Below are 15,426 nucleotides of genomic sequence, written 5' to 3' on the forward strand. Positions count from 1 at the left end.
GTCGACTGGCCACTGATGGGATCTAATTTGGCTGCTGTGAACGCATTTCTGTGTATGCCCATCAGATTATTCCTGTCAAGATTTATTTTAAATCTTGCTCACTGCAATTTATGTTCCTTAAGTTGACTTCAGTAAGCTGGACCTAAGAAGAACCTTTTTTGAGCGATAGCCACAAGGAACTAAAGCTCTTTCAGCCTGACAAAAATATTAATAGCTTAAGTTTGTGTGGAAACATATATGGAGAGCAGTTAACTGCCTTGGGTGGTAGTCTTCAAAAAAGTCAGGAACTTCAGGAAAGTCCAGTAGTTAGTAGTAGTAGTTGTTGTAGTAGTAATAATAATAATAATAAGAATAAGAATATTTATTTATTTATTTATTTATACATACCGTACATACATACATACATACCCCACTCATATGGCTGGGTTTCCCCAGCCACTCTGGGCGGCTCCCAAACAGAATATTAAAAGCAAGATCAAAAACATCAAAAATTAAAAACTTCTCTAAACTTGGCTGCCTTCGGGTATCTTCTAAAAGTCTAGGCTTCCCCGGTGGGCTTGGAAGCAGTGGCAGACAAGCTTCCCCGAAAGACCCTTTGCCCACCATTGCAGACATTTCCTTGCAATGTGCAGACACAGGGGTGTGGTTCTGGGTATATAGTTTTCCTTTGTACTGGGCCGCAGTAAGGTTCTGCATGTGTGACTTGGCTATTCACTCCACCAGAATCCTCTTTGGTGTGCATCAGTTCTCCAGCAGTCAAGTCAGCATAGAAAGGGGATCACGAAGGAGGAAAGTTTTGTAGCCGCCTGGGCTATCTGTATTTAAGCCCAAAAGGATTTCAGTGGCTCATGTGGCAAATGTTCAGTGTGTTCACTTACCTGGAAAGTAAGCCGTGCTGCCGGTGTAATCTGCTTGCCCCCTTCATTTCTCCCCCCCCCCCCCAAATCAGGCATGAGGATGGCACAGTACGATTCTGGAACGCGTCCGGCGTTTGTCTGAACCTCCTGTATAAGCTGAGCACGGTGAGGGTGTTCCTCACGGATGCTGATCCCAATGACAATCTGAACCAGATGGGGGAGGACGAATGGCCTCCGCTGCGCAAGGTGAGGAGTCCGTGGCCCAGCTTAAACCTTCCGAAGCCAAGGCCTGCTGAACTGAGTAGCAGAGAAGCTGCCCCACAGAAAACCTTGCTTTGTGTTGATATGGTCTTTTCTTTCTTGCTTGTCCGCCCTGCTAGGTTGGCTCCTTTGACCCTTACAGCGATGACCCCAGACTTGGAATCCAGAAAATCTTCTTGTGCAAATACAGTAGCTACTTGGCTGTGGCAGGAACAGCAGGACAGGTACTGAAATGCATTTGGATAGGTTTTTGGGCACACTGCATCCAGTAGCATAGACCTTACTTTATCTTTTGCCCCCATCAATTGGGAAATGCAGGAGTTTGAACTTCCCTGCATGTTATGCCCTGTGTTCTACATTAACTTTTCTCCCAATCCTAGTGATCTGCGGAGTGTAGGAAGCATTCTGTACATGTTCAGATACCGTCATGTGCAAATTTCTTTGTACCATCTACGCCATTGTAACTGCCAGCTGTGCAGCCAATCACCAGTTAAGCTGTTGTTTTTGCTTGTTCATCTTTGGGTTTTCAGTTTGAATTTGTTCGCTCTCTAAATTATTGTGTTGTTTTGGCCAGCTGGATCCCTGTAGCATATACAGTCATACCTCGGGTTACGGACGCTTCAGGTTGTGTGTTTCAGGTTGCGCACCGCGCCAAACCTGGAAGTACCGGAACAGGTTACTGCCGGGTTTCAGCGCTTGCGCATGCACAGAAGCACTAAATCGCGCTTTGCACATGCACAGAAGCGCTGAATCGCAACCTGCATGTGCGCAGACGCAGTGTGTCTTCCACACAGATCACGTTCGCAACCTGAGCGTCCACTGTATAGTAGGAATGTATGTATATATGACTTTATATGCGGCAGTGTCTGTATACCAGAACAGGTAGGGAAGATTAAGTTGCTAAGTTGATACTAGGCGAACCATTCCACTAGTCAGTGGACTGTGTTGACAATGCAAACTTTCTGGGCTAGTTTCCAGCTTGCAACTTAATTTTTTTCTATCTCTGCTCTTTAATTCCCTGTCAGAGAGCACCAAGGAGAATCCTTAGTTTTGAATTACTGATTTGGGATAGAGTGGCCCTTTCCATGGAAGACATTTTGACAATTCCTGCCTCAACACCACTGGCCTATTGAAAGCTTTTGTTGCTGTTTAGACTGTGGAAGACACGGTTCACAGATGCTCTGCCCCATATAATTAGATAAAGAAGTTCATCTATGTCAGGGGGGGCGGAATGGGGACAAATATGCATGTCTTCTCCTGTGAAATGCAAAGCCTTTCAAAGAGCCTTAATTCAGGTTAGAAGATAGTTACAACTTGCCCTTGGGCTCTCAGCTGTGACGCGCCCACTCCTCTTCTTTTTGGCTTTCTTAACTTTGAACTGTATCAGATCACCTTCAATGTTGTATTTTTAAATTGCTGCAACCTGTTCTGGAACCTTAAGGTCAGGGCAGGTAATAAATCAAAATAAATAATAATAATATACACCGACTCCTGGCATCCGAAACACACTCTTCAGAGTAGATTCCCACTGCACTTGTAGGAGTCATGCAGCTCTTTCAAAAACCCAAAACAACACGCCTGCTTGAGTCATGTGGGCATTGGCCGCAAATGTCAGTTCACATTGGATTGCCAAACGAGCTGCTTTGCCTCAGGGCTAGCAACTTGCCCAACCCACCTGTGATGAGAAAGGAGCAGCATGTAGTTTTCTGAATTATGACCCTTCTACTGCTCTTTAAAGACTTCGAATGGGTGAGTGCAGATCATCATGAACCAAATGGGTAACTCAGTCTGTTGTGCATGTAACTGCCAGGTCTCTCAAGCAAAATGTCCTGCCAAAGCTGTGGGCAGAGAATCTTGTCCAGATTAGGTCAGAAATAAATGAAAGCAATGGATAGATTTAACATTGCTGCAGGGCAGAAACATAAAGACTATTTTTGCTAAATAGTTTAGTGATAAGATATTCATGAACGGTGGTTGTTGCTGTTGTTTTTTTAAGCGGTGTTGTCCTTACATTCCATTGTATTTGGGTTTTGCTGCTTCTTTTGATTATATGTTGTGCCTATCACTTTCAAAAGCTGCCTTGAAAGTATCTGAAAAGGTGGGGCAGAAATAAATTGAAATAAGACTGCTAATGCTTCTTAGATTCACAGTGTGCTACAAGAGCCACTTGGTAAATGACTGCCTCTGTTGCATAATTACATAAGCCTACAACCTCTTTTCTTTTGTTTTACTTCAAAGTGCATTAAGCTGCAGGAGGGTGTTAATACACTTAATCAAAAAGTGAATTGGGTTAGCTAGAACTCCCCTGCTGCTGACGTGATGTTGAAAAACCAGTGAGGAAGGATATAGGTGAAATGCAAAAGTATTCCTCAATGCTTTCGAGGGTAAAGGCCCAGAGGAGGAAATGCATTTGTCCTGGCCTTCGTTCTTGCACAGACTCTGTGGGTTTTGCAATGCTAAGGTTTCAAAACACACTTCCAAATGACCTTCTCCCTTTTCCCTACCCTGCATCATCCAGGTACTTGTAATGGAGCTAAATGACGAAGAAGCAGAGCAGGTGGTTGACCATTCAGAGGCGGACCTCCTCCAGGATCAGGAAGGCTATAGGTGGAAAGGTCATGAGCGGCTCAAAACTAAAGATGGGCCTGTTCGGTTTGAGCCAGGCTTCCAGCCCTTTGTCTTGGTCCAGTGTCAGCCGCCAGCTGTGGTCACTTCGCTGGCCCTTCACTCGGAATGGAAACTCGTAGCCTTTGGCACAAGCCACGGTTTTGGGCTCTTTGATCATCAGCAGAAGCGGCTGGTCTTTGTCAAGTAAGGGGGTTACTTCCTGATTGAGATAGATAGATGATAGACAGACAGACAGACAGACAGACAGACAGATAGACAGATAGATAGATAGGTAGGTAGGTAGATAGAGGTAGATAATGTTTAAATTGTATTCCTGATACAGTGTAGGGCTGGAAGCCGCCCAGAGTGGCTGGGGAAGCCCAGCCAGATGGGTGGGGTATAAATAATATATTATTATAATTATAAAGGGTTTAGGTGAAAGTCTTGCATTGAACGTCCAGCCATTTTCAAAAGCCATGTGCTTAAACAGGGTTTTCCTGCCAGACTGGTGAGGCATAGTGCTAAGGGTTCAACCAGTGAACCGGAAGTCCTGGATAAAAAGTTTGGGCAGGAAATTACTTAGGCAAAGCATTTTCCTCCCAGCCTTAGGCTTAGATCTGCAATAGCTTCTCCTGATCGTTTAAGCAAGCTCTCACAGTGGCCCTCCAGATGCCATGGGAAGCTTGCAAGCAGGGCTGAACACAGCAACACTCTCTCCGCCTGCACTTTCCTGAAAAGTGGCATTCAAAAGCACACTGCCGCCGACAGTAGAGAGCAGAGCTATCATGGCTAGTAGCCACTGACAGCCTTTTCCCTCTCCTTGAATTTATCTAATCCTCTTTTAAAGCCATCCAAGTTGTTAGCCCTCATGGCCTCTTGCCAGAGCAAGTTGCATAGTTTTAAGTACGCACTGTGTTAAGAAATTGTTTTGTCTATCCTGGATCTTCTGGCGTTCAGCTTCTCTGGATGTCCTTGAGTTCTAGTGTTAAAGGAGAGAGGGAGGAAAAACTTCCTCATCCACTTTTTCTATACGAACACCATGCGTCATGTACGCTTCTGTTATAATGGCTCTTTCTTGACTTCTCTCAAGTTACAAAGCCCCACTTGTGTGGGGGTGGGTAGGCAGCAGGTACCCCCAACATATTCAGGAACTGGGGAGTTGGAGAGAACTCTGCCTTCCTCCTAGCCCCCACAAAATGCTGAGATCCATCCCTGGCAGCCAAAGATTACTACAAAGCAGGAAGCTGTTTCCTGACCACAGCTTAGTCAACACTATTAGGCTCAGGCAGGCGTGCTCTCTTGAAGTCCAAAGGTCTTCTCTTCTCCCTTTTGTTGCCTTGGGGACAAAGGGAGGCTGAGCCCTCCCTTCCTCCTGATCATTATGGGGAGAAGGTTTCCCCCACAAATGTTACAGTACACTTCCGCGAAATTAATACTGGTGTGTCCTACAGAGTGATAAAAATCATCAAAGTAATGCATTTAAAGTGCTACGTAAATCCTAAATAGTATAATCCTTGTGGAATGTAAGGGCAAGGCAGTGTAGCAGTGTTTTTGAAAAGGAAAACAAAAACACACCATCAGATTTACTTTGAATCCTCATGGCTGTTGAGAAACACCGAAATGGATTTTCCTTTAGAACCTTCTAGGAAAACTTTAGTAATTGCCAACACTCCACAAAAGCAAATACTGTGAACAATATAAAGTGTGCAGTTCAGAATAGTTCTGGTTTTCTGAATGCTCTCTTGCCTGGTTTGAGAACTGCAGGCAAAAAGCAGCAGCATTGTCCCATGTTGCTTTACATCTGGGATGGCCACCTCAGATGATGTTGGGCTCCCAAGTCCCATCAGCCATAGCCTATGGGCAGGGATTATGAGACCTGCAGTCCAACAAGTATTTGCAGGACTACAGTTTCTTACCCCTGATGCAAAGCAACTAAAGGCCTTGCCAGTGCCTGTGCACGGTATTTCAGACCTCTGCGCTGCAAAATGTGGTAACTCTCTTAATGGGCTTCCAATGTGTGGCTGCAACTTGACCAAAAAAACAGCTTGGTTTAAAAAGGGAAACTGAGCCAACCCTGTTAATTTCCTTCTAGGTGTACCTTGCATCCCAGTGACCAACTGGCTTTGGAAGGCCCTCTTTCCAGGGTGAAGTCTTTAAAGAAGTCCCTCCGCCAGTCCTTCCGACGAATGCGAAGGAGCAGGGTGTCTAACAGAAAGCGACGAACTGCAGAGGTGAGGGGCTGCGCTGTCTCGGCTTCACGTACAGTGGTACCTCGGGTTACAGACGCTTGAGGTTACAGGTGCTTGAGGTTACAGACTCCGCTAACTCCGCTAATAGTACCTTGGGTTAAGAACTTTGCTTCAGGATGAGAATAGAAATTGCGCAGCGGTAGCAGGAGGCTCTATTAGCTAAAGTGGTACCTCAGGTTAAGAACAGTTTCAGGTTAAGAATTTACCTCCAGAACGAATTAAGTTCTTAACCCGAGGTTCCACTGTATTCCACACGTATTCATGACATTAGAAAAAGCCCCCCTGTACAGTATTGGATCTCAGCCTTGCCACTCATGGCATTGATATGTCATATGAGGAGGAGATTCGGGCAGCTATAGGCTAATCCTTTTGGAGGAGAGTTGTGCCGGTTTCCTGGAGTACGGCAAACTTAGTCTTCTGCCATCATAAAGAGGTGCAAAAGGATTCATTACATGGCCTGAAAGCATTCTATTTTTCAAAAATAGTTTCTCTTCTTCAAAGCAAGCATCCCTATAAGAAATGGCTTTTTTTGGAACTGGCTTGACTTCTTTTTATTAAAACCACCTGACACCAGCTAACATGCATATTACCGTATAACACACCCCCATGTATAAGACGCCCTCTATTTTTGGGGACTCCAAATTGAGAAAATGGGGGGAGATTTTATCCGTGTATAAGACGACCCACAATTTTGAACATCATTTTTAATAATAAAAAAACCCTAGTCTTATACACAGAAAAGTATGGTATATATATATATATATTTAAAGATGCCATTTTATCATTCTAAAACTCATTATCTGCCCACTTGAGAGATGCTAAATTGAATCAGGCTTTTAGTGTGGTGGTCTCTACACTTTGCAATGGTCTCCCTTACGTATTAGGCAATGTCTGTTGTCTTTTTGACACCTACTGCAGACCTCCTTCTTCTGGCCTTTAAAGCACAGATCTTTATCTCAATCTGTGCTTATATTGGAACTATTTTAACTGCTGTTTGCATTGTTGGAATTGTTTCCATTTTCTGTATGGAATGGTTTTTATCTGTTTTATGGCTGCAACTGTTTTATTTGCTTTTATAAATGTATATTTTTTTTCTGTTGCAAACTGCCCTGGGACCTTACGGTAAAGGGCAGGTAAGAAATCTAATAAAACAAACGAAAAGGGGTTGCTTGCTTAGTTCTCGTTTTTGTTTTGCGGGCAGGTACAAGAGGGAATTTCCAGGCCTGATCATGATGCATTGCAGGAGATAGAGCTAGCTCCTGTCCAGCGGAAGATTGAAGCACGGTCAGCAGAGGACTCTTTCACTGGCTTCGTTCGCACCTTGTATTTTGCCGACACCTTCTTACGAGACAGTGAGTAAGACCAGCTTCTATGTGCTTGAACAATATATTACACCCACAAAGTAATGTACATGGGTAGATAAAACCAGCAAAGTCTGGCCTGGGGGTATAAGGAATGGTCTTGCTTGCTTTCCCTTGGCGATATGTGAAACTTCGGCTCATGGGCTTTGTTATCTCTGGTCCAGGTTCCCGGCACTGCCCCTCCTTATGGGCTGGCACCAATGGGGGCACAGTCTATGCCTTCTGTCTGCGTGTTCCTCCAGCCGAGAGAAGAATGGATGAGCCTGTCCGAGCAGAGCAGGGTGAGTGAAAAGATCAGACGACTTTCGATTTAGATTAAATAGCTGCCCCCCAGATTTAGGATTGAATGTACCTTTGTAAAATGCCCTGGTGAGGAAACCACAGAGACTCCCATCATCCTCTGCCTGTTGGCCATGCTGGACTGGGGCTGATGGGAGTTGGAGTCCAACAACATCCAGAAGGTTGCACGCTTCCCACCACCTGACTCTTGAGAAGCCTTAGTGCTGAATGTGGAGTAGGGTGTCAGAATCTGTGTGCGCATTCTGGAAGAGCAAAACAAGAGCAAAACATTTCACTGCAGGACTGTACCAGCCCCCAGGCATGTGCTCTGATTCTTTTAGGAACAGCATTTTTTGGTAAATAATGTGGTTTTCTGAAGGAAACGGTCTTGTACATAAACACCTACCTAGAAATGTTATGAGCTTGGGCAACAGTTTTTACTTCATTTTAGCCTCTGTACTTTTTTGGAAAAGTCCTTAACACACCATAAAACAAGCCCAAGGGCTGTTTGTAAATATTTCTCTCTGGTCACAAAAATCTGGAAAATATTTCGTGTTTAAAAGTCAGGAGGGTCATCCAGCCAGACATAAGAGATGGAATTCATTTCCGTAACCATATCTATAGGACGGTTATGTGTATTTTCCTTACGGATCTAAGGAAGGTGGATCGGCAGCTTCCCCTTTGGCTTCATGTGCCATTAATCACAGTTCAACCTCCAATACAGAAGTAGGCAAAGTCCAGAGCTGCTTTGTCTTTTACAGAAACCCACCAGGCAGAGCAAAGTGTAAAAGATATGAAGGATTAAAACACAAAACAAAATAGGGCATCTTTGAGCACATTCTCAGCCTAGGAACTTGTTTTTAGTGCTGGAACTGAACTGAGCGCTCAGTGGTGTCACAAAAAATGTCTCCTGGTTTGGCTTTCTGCATTTCACAGTCTTATTTAGCCAGAAATAGTTGTTTTGTCTTTGTGGTGAAGCAGCTGGGAGCCAGGAACTCTTGTTTATCATTGCTAATCATCTGGAGATCTACCACTAGACCCTGACCTTCATTTTGTCCCGTCCTCTCAATACCTATACTTGCCTTTGTACAGTGAAAAAAGTGGCTTTTTGACTGCACCCAAAGAAATAATTATGCAGTATCTATGCGGCATCACAGCTTAAATACTTCAGTTCTCCTCTAAACTCAATCACTTTTTAATGCTTATGTGTGTACAGTGGTACCTCTGGTTAAGAATTTAATTCGTTCTGGAGGTTCATTCTTAACCTGAAACTGTTCTTAACCTGAAGCACCACTTTAGCTAATGGACCCTCCCGCTGCCACCACTGCGCGATTTCTGTTCTCATCCTGAAGCAAAGTTCTTAACCTGAGGTACTATTTCTGGGTTAGTGGAGTCTAACCTGAAGCGTCTGTAACCCGAGGTACCACTGTATTGTATTTGTATCCAACCCTTCTTCCAAGGAGCTTTGAGTACCATATGTACAGTAGTTCCTTTTTGCCACAACCACCCTGTGTGGTAGGTTAAGCTGAGAGATAGTGACAGGCCTCAAGTCAGCCGATGAGCTTCATGGCGGAGTAGGAATTTAAACCTGAGTCTCCCCACTCCTAATCTGAATCTCTAACCACAATGGATTGGGTCCAGTGCTGACGTGCAACACTGGATTCAGTCCAATATTTCCTCTCTGCTTCCCAGCATGTATGTCCAGCATGGTAGCTGGGTTCTGCGAGAAGAAAGTGTGCCTTGTCGGAACAGTTTGCTTCTCTCTGAACCAAACCTCCTGCCTCATTTGGCGTGTGCTTTCTGCTGTCTCTCCAGCCAAAGAGATCCAGCTCATGCACAGAGCTCCTGTTATCGGGATCGTTGTTCTGGATGGCCAGAGCACTCCCCTTCCAGAGCCGTTGGAAGTGGCCCATGACCTTTCCAAGAGTCCCAACATGCAAGGGAGCCACCAGCTTCTCGTGGTGTCGGAAGAACAGCTTAAGGTAACACAATAGCATTCTTGTGTATATGCATGCTCTTTGCCTATTGGAATAGAGCAGCCAGAGAAATTATAGTATGGGAATTCATTTACTCTTGCAGATCCTTCCTGGAATTTGCTTGTTTTGAGGTGATACTTGGTTGTCACCTTTGCTGAAGGGCATGTTCAGATTTGGGGAGGTGGAAAAGCATACTGTATGCTTGGAAGTTTGCAAAGATTCCAACCTTCCCTGCCACCTGAGCAGATCATAGAGTTATGATACACTTTCCCTACTCCTGAATTTGATATTCTGCCTATAGAAGCTTCTCTAGAAAGGGGCAGAGTTGGGCTAAGGAAAACAGACTCTGTTCAGGGATGTTGACTGCAAACCGGCTCTCTGCTTATTTTTATGTATCTGAGGATAGATATTTGCAAGCCCAGACTTGATATGACCTAGCCATGTGAGAGATGCTTGCAAATCCCTTATGTACAGCAGTGAGTGGCAGCAAAGTTTAGCTACTCCTTCCCTTGCCGCTGTCAGAAATCCAGGCTTTTTTGCTGCTGAAGGCGGGAGAGAGACTACACAGCTTCGTTTTGGCAGCTAGACTTAAATCATGCTGCTTTGCTGCCACACACCAGCAGGAAACTCATTACGCATTGACCGGAGATTGGATGGCTCTTGCATGAATGAAGGATTTATTACGCAGCTTGTTTACATTGGCAGGTTTTCACGTTGCCCAAAGTCAGCTCCAAACTGAAACTTAAATTGACGGCCCTGGAAGGCTGCCGGGTTCGGAAGGTGACAGTGACCAACTTTGCCAGCTGTAAGAGTGAGCACAGTGAGAATGACCTGGCTGTTCTGACGAACCTGGGAGACATCCAGATCATTTCCCTACCTGCACTCAAGATACAAGTGCGCTACCCCTGTATCCGCAAGGAGGATGTGAGTGGCATTGCCTCCTGTGTCTTCACCAGATATGGGCAAGGTAACAGCATGGTCATCCACAGGTTACCAAGCTCCATTGTGTTAGGTCTTGGAAGCCTTTCTGCCTCTTGTACAAAATAGATAAATGTGGAGTGGGGGAGAGAAGGGGGAGTTATTTTGTCCCTCTATCCACAATACTGTGAAAGCAAGCAAGAAAAATATTAGTTGGGATAGTAGTATCTGCTTTGAAGGTGACCCGGAAACTACAATTAATCCAGAATGTGGCAGCTAAACTGGTGACTGGGAGCAGCCGCCGAGACCACATAGCACTGGTCTTGAAAGACCTACATTGGCTCCCAGTATGTTTCCGAGCACAATTCAAAGTGTTAGTCCTGATCTTTAAAGCCCTAAACGGCCTCGGTCCAGTATATCTGAAGGAGCGTCTCCACCCCCATCGTTCTACCCCATCACTGAGATCCAGCACCGAGGGCCTTCTGGAGGTTCCCTCACTGCGAGAAGCCAAGTTAGAGGGAACTAGGCAGAGGGCCTTCTTGGTAGTGGCACCCACCCTGTGGAACGCCCGCCCACCAGATGTCAAAGAGAACAACAACTACCAGACTTTTAGAAGACATCTGAAGGCAGCCCTGTTTAGGGAAGCTTTCATGTTTGATGGATTACTGTATTTTAATATTTTGTTGGAAGCCACCCAGAGTGGCTGGGGAAGCCCAGCCAGATGGGCGGGGTGTATATAATAAATTATTATTGTTATTATTATTATTACTACTACAACTACTATTTTATTAATAATAACAATTAAAATTTTATACCACCCTTCATCCGAAGATCCCAGGATTGTTCACAACATAAAAATACAAAATACATAATAAAACCTAAACAAGCCAGTAACCCCCCCTCTCACAAATACATTTAAAAAGCCATAGAATGTGAATCAGCCAAATGCCTGGTTGAAGAGAAACATTTTTGCTTGGTGCCTGAAGATATGTAGTGAAGATGCCAGGAGAGCCTCTCGAGGGGAGAGAATTCCACAAACAGGGAGCCACTTCAGAAAAGGCCCATTCCCATGTTGCCACCCTCTAGACCTCACGTTGAGGAAGCACATGCAGAAAGGCCTGAGATTATGAACGCAGAGTCTGGTTTGGTTCATATACAAAGAGGCGGTCCTTGAAGTACTGCAGTCCTGAGCTGTTTAAGGCTTTGTAGGTCAAATCCAGCACTTTCAATTGGGCCTGGAAACTAACTGGCAGCCACTGCAGTCAGGCCAAAATTAGTGTTATATGCTCAAACCATCTTGCCCCAGTGAGCAGCCTGATCCCCAGCTGAAACTTCTGAACCATCTTCAGAGGCAGCCCTATGTATAATGCATTGCAGTAATCTAACCTAGAGCATATTAAGTTAAAAAATGGTTTACACAGGGGTCTGAAAAGAGTGTGCTTGAGAGAACATTGCATGAGAATCAGACAAACATACAGTATTTGGATCTTTCCATGCATAGGAGTCCCAGAGATCTAGCTGAGAAATATTAAATAGTAACATGGGATCTCTTTTAAAAAATCTGTCACAAGCACCAAGCATGACTTTGGAAAGTGCTCATGCAGCTGAGCCTTTGTATGTTTACTCTGAAGTTAATTCCAGGTCCGCCCCCCCCCCCCATTGCCCTTGCTTCAAAATAAGTGTATGTGGGTTTGCAGCCTTAAGCTTAGTCTTCTGAGTGAGTAAGATTTGTAAAAATATATTTTGGGAAACTCTTGTGGGACGCTTTCTGCATCTGTGCATGCACAACTTGCCATTTCTCCATCTTTCTCCTCTGCAGGGTTCTATCTCATCTCCCCGTCAGAGTTTGAGAGGTTTTCACTTTCCCCAAAGTGGCTGGTTGAACCACGATGCTTAGTAAAAGTACCTGAAAACACAGGCAACAGCCATGTGCACAGCACACCTGGCGTGGAGAAGGCATCAAGGATATCCAAGTATGAATGATTGTGGCATTTGTATTGTGTGGATGATAGAAAGGATGCAACATTCTACTTTGTGTTGCTGGTTTTGTGTGTTGAATATGACATGCGTAGCCATGGGAACTGCAACAAAGGAGGCCCATGGTCACTCTGGAAAGGGGTTAGGGTTGCTGTCCTGCCACCATATGCACCTACATGATCTGACAATGCCTCTGCTCATCCCCTAATGCAGGCATAGGCAAACCTGGCCCTCCAGATGTTTAGGGACTACAACTCCCATCATCCCTAGCTAACAGGACCAGTGGTCAGGAATGATGGGAATTGTAGTCCCAAAACATCTGGAGGGCCGGGCTTTGGGGTGCCTGTTTTAAATGAGTTTGCCTATGCCTGCCCTAATGCCATCCCAATGTACTGACAAGGCTTTGCTTATCTGCCACCCACTATTCATTGTTCTTATTGAAAAAAGAAGTGGTTATAAAAATGCTGAAGTTGCATATTGCCATATGTTCTGGTGCTGAGATTCTACCACCTGTGGAATGACTCTCCACAAAACAAAGCCTTCTGAGCTGGGTACAACATACAGTCCCCAGGCTGTGTAATCATTTTGTGTGTGCACTAGGTGGGATGGTTAAAGGGTAGCAGCAAAATATGTCAGAACTGGTACACGTCAATTCTAGCTAACCACCTAACCATCTCCTAGTTGCCATAAGTGGATACGCCTCTGCCTAGACCGCTGATGGGGGTTCACATGGGGGAATATATCTCTCCCTATTGGTCTATCCCTAGATGTAGAAAATCAATCAGTCGTTTTATTTGTATGACACGTTTCCAAAGCTAAAGCCATGCTGAAGGCAGAATACAACATGTACAAAATTTACAAACATAACAAAAGTAGTCTTAAAGAAAAAATCAAAACATAGAGAAGGGTTCTTGTTGTTTTGCTTACTCTTCTTGATACGTTAGTTTTCAATATGCTGGGGAATTTTATAAGGATGAGCAGTCATGTGAACTCCCACACAAATTTTGAACTGACTTAAAAGCTGAAGGTTTTTTAAGAGGCAGCATGTACCTGTCAAAGTAGCGCAGTGTAAACCAAGGGTGCATGGCTTTCTGTGTGCCTATGATAATTGCATCTGACTTGCAATGTCTAGGGGGTTGGAATTGGCTTATGATCTTGTCTAATTGACTCTTCTTTCTATCTTCTGCAGTAGCAAGGAATCGGGATGGAGTGCCAGTGATCTGGGGGCAGATGGTAAGAAAAATGTGAATGTACGGAAAGAAATTGCTGGTCCAGTGCTGCCTGCTTAGTAATGTAACATAACATCCAGTTTGGATTACTCCAGTAGTGCAGTACAGGAAACGGCCCATGAAGGCAGGTCAGAAACTCAGATTGGCTTAGGATCTAGCTCAAAGGCTGTTAGCTTGTTTCAATAGGAGGGATAATGTCTTAAGAGCTTCATGGAGTACCAGTTTGTTTCTGGACACAATACAAAGTGCTGGTTGTGACTTGTAATGCCCTCAGCCTAGGACTTGGGGTACTTATGTCCCATGTCAACCTACAAAGTTAAGATCTTCAATTGGAGGCCCAGTCTTCTGAGAGTTTCTGCTTGTTTCCTTTTCAAGGGAACTTTAAAATGGGAGAAGCCATTCTGTGCCACAGGAGCATAGGTTGGTGGAAGTATATTTGGTACAGCTGCTTGTATGTTGGCTTCAAATTCTAAAATAGGCCCTTAAAGACCAGATCATGAACATCACTCAGAGGAGTCATAGATTGTCAGAATCGGGTTAACTTGCCCTTTTAAGAACTTCAAAGGGTGGATATGCCAAGCATAATGGGTTGTCTTCAACTATGTTTTACCCAGAGTAGAACCACTGAAATGAATGGGCCTAAGTTAGTCATGTGTATTTATTTTAATGGCTCTTCTCCGAGTAGAACTTACATTGAATACAACCCAGTAAATGTAATGTATTTGGGGGGCGGGCTTTGTGAGCTTCTTTGTATCGTGGGAATTGACCGCCTTAACATTTGTCTGATTTGCCTTTCAGAGAGGACGCATGGCAGATTGATGGAGCATGCCCTGCTCAATGATGAGAGTGAGAAAGACATGATTTCTTTCGTGCTATAGGGGTGGAGGGGTGGGCATTCTGTGGGAATTGGCTTGAGCCACTTTATTCACTTGCTTCTGGTTATTGAGTCTGCTCCCCTCCTTAATACCAGCAGCCATACAACATTAGGTAGATTTCTCTTTGGGGTGTTGTCTTCATGAGTTTGCCTCAATTAGGCAGGCAGTTGACCAGTAACATACCTGAACATGTCTATATTTGTGTACAGCTGCCCAATGGCATCTCATAATTGCTCTTTGGTGCTTAGCACATCAGTATCCAGCAGACATTCAGAGTTATGTGGCTATTGCACTAGGAGGACCTGATCTACACATTGGGCAAATTGATATCCCAACATCATGTCCACATCTGTAAAATGGGAATAAATTGTGACCTATCTCACACGATTTTTCGTGAGGGTAAACACGAAGTTTTCAGAAGCATTTTGCCATTTTAAAACTGATACATTTAATAGTGAGTAAATTTGCTATCCTGACATAATGTTGTTATTATGTTGTTGGGTGCTTCCAGAGCTGGCAGCTGTTCTGCTTTAAGGCGGAAGTGGGATAGCAAATTGGGATCTTTGTATGTGTGGGACGGGTTAAATAGCCCCCTCCCCTCACTGCACCTCTGCTGCAATTTGGGGTGGGGGAAGGGAGATGATGACCAGAATAGTAGCTTAATAGCAGCTATATTGACTATAAGTAGGTTGGATTTGAGGGGAAGGAAGTAAAAGCCTAATGGGGAAAATGTGAGAGGGGGTCTTTCAATCACAGTATCATGCCAATGCCCTGTAAAAAGTGACTGAACAAAATGTGGTTATTCCACAGTAAATGTCTGGTGTGGAAGCAGCCAGT

The 15,426-nt window shown here is 44.4% G+C and overlaps 1 protein-coding gene across 10 annotated transcripts in view; it reads left to right on the forward strand.

Moving 5' to 3' along the window:
- The window catches only part of LLGL2 (LLGL scribble cell polarity complex component 2), a 68,731-nt gene that overhangs the window by 48,202 nt on the left and 5,103 nt on the right, over positions 1-15,426 (forward strand). For 7 of the 10 annotated variants that reach the window (XM_083725648.1, XM_083725650.1, XM_083725651.1 and 4 more), the window contains exons 13-23: positions 950-1,103; positions 1,238-1,342; positions 3,637-3,929; positions 5,818-5,956; positions 7,176-7,326; positions 7,500-7,616; positions 9,430-9,596; positions 10,296-10,557; positions 12,328-12,481; positions 13,675-13,718; positions 14,513-14,560. In XM_083725648.1, the coding sequence (XP_083581774.1) occupies positions 950-1,103; positions 1,238-1,342; positions 3,637-3,929; positions 5,818-5,956; positions 7,176-7,326; positions 7,500-7,616; positions 9,430-9,596; positions 10,296-10,557; positions 12,328-12,481; positions 13,675-13,718; positions 14,513-14,560 (1,634 nt within the window). Of the gene's footprint in view, positions 1-949; positions 1,104-1,237; positions 1,715-1,945; positions 3,930-5,817; positions 5,957-7,175; positions 7,327-7,499; positions 7,617-9,429; positions 9,597-10,295; positions 10,558-12,327; positions 12,482-13,674; positions 13,719-14,512; positions 14,561-15,426 lie in introns of those variants that run through there. The other 3 variants (XR_014560952.1, XM_083725652.1, XR_014560951.1) reach the window with 3 other exon arrangements.

This window comes from Podarcis gaigeae (assembly GCF_964106915.1).
Source record: "Podarcis gaigeae genome assembly, chromosome: 2".
In the NCBI taxonomy this organism is placed as follows: Eukaryota; Metazoa; Chordata; class Lepidosauria; order Squamata; family Lacertidae; genus Podarcis; species Podarcis gaigeae.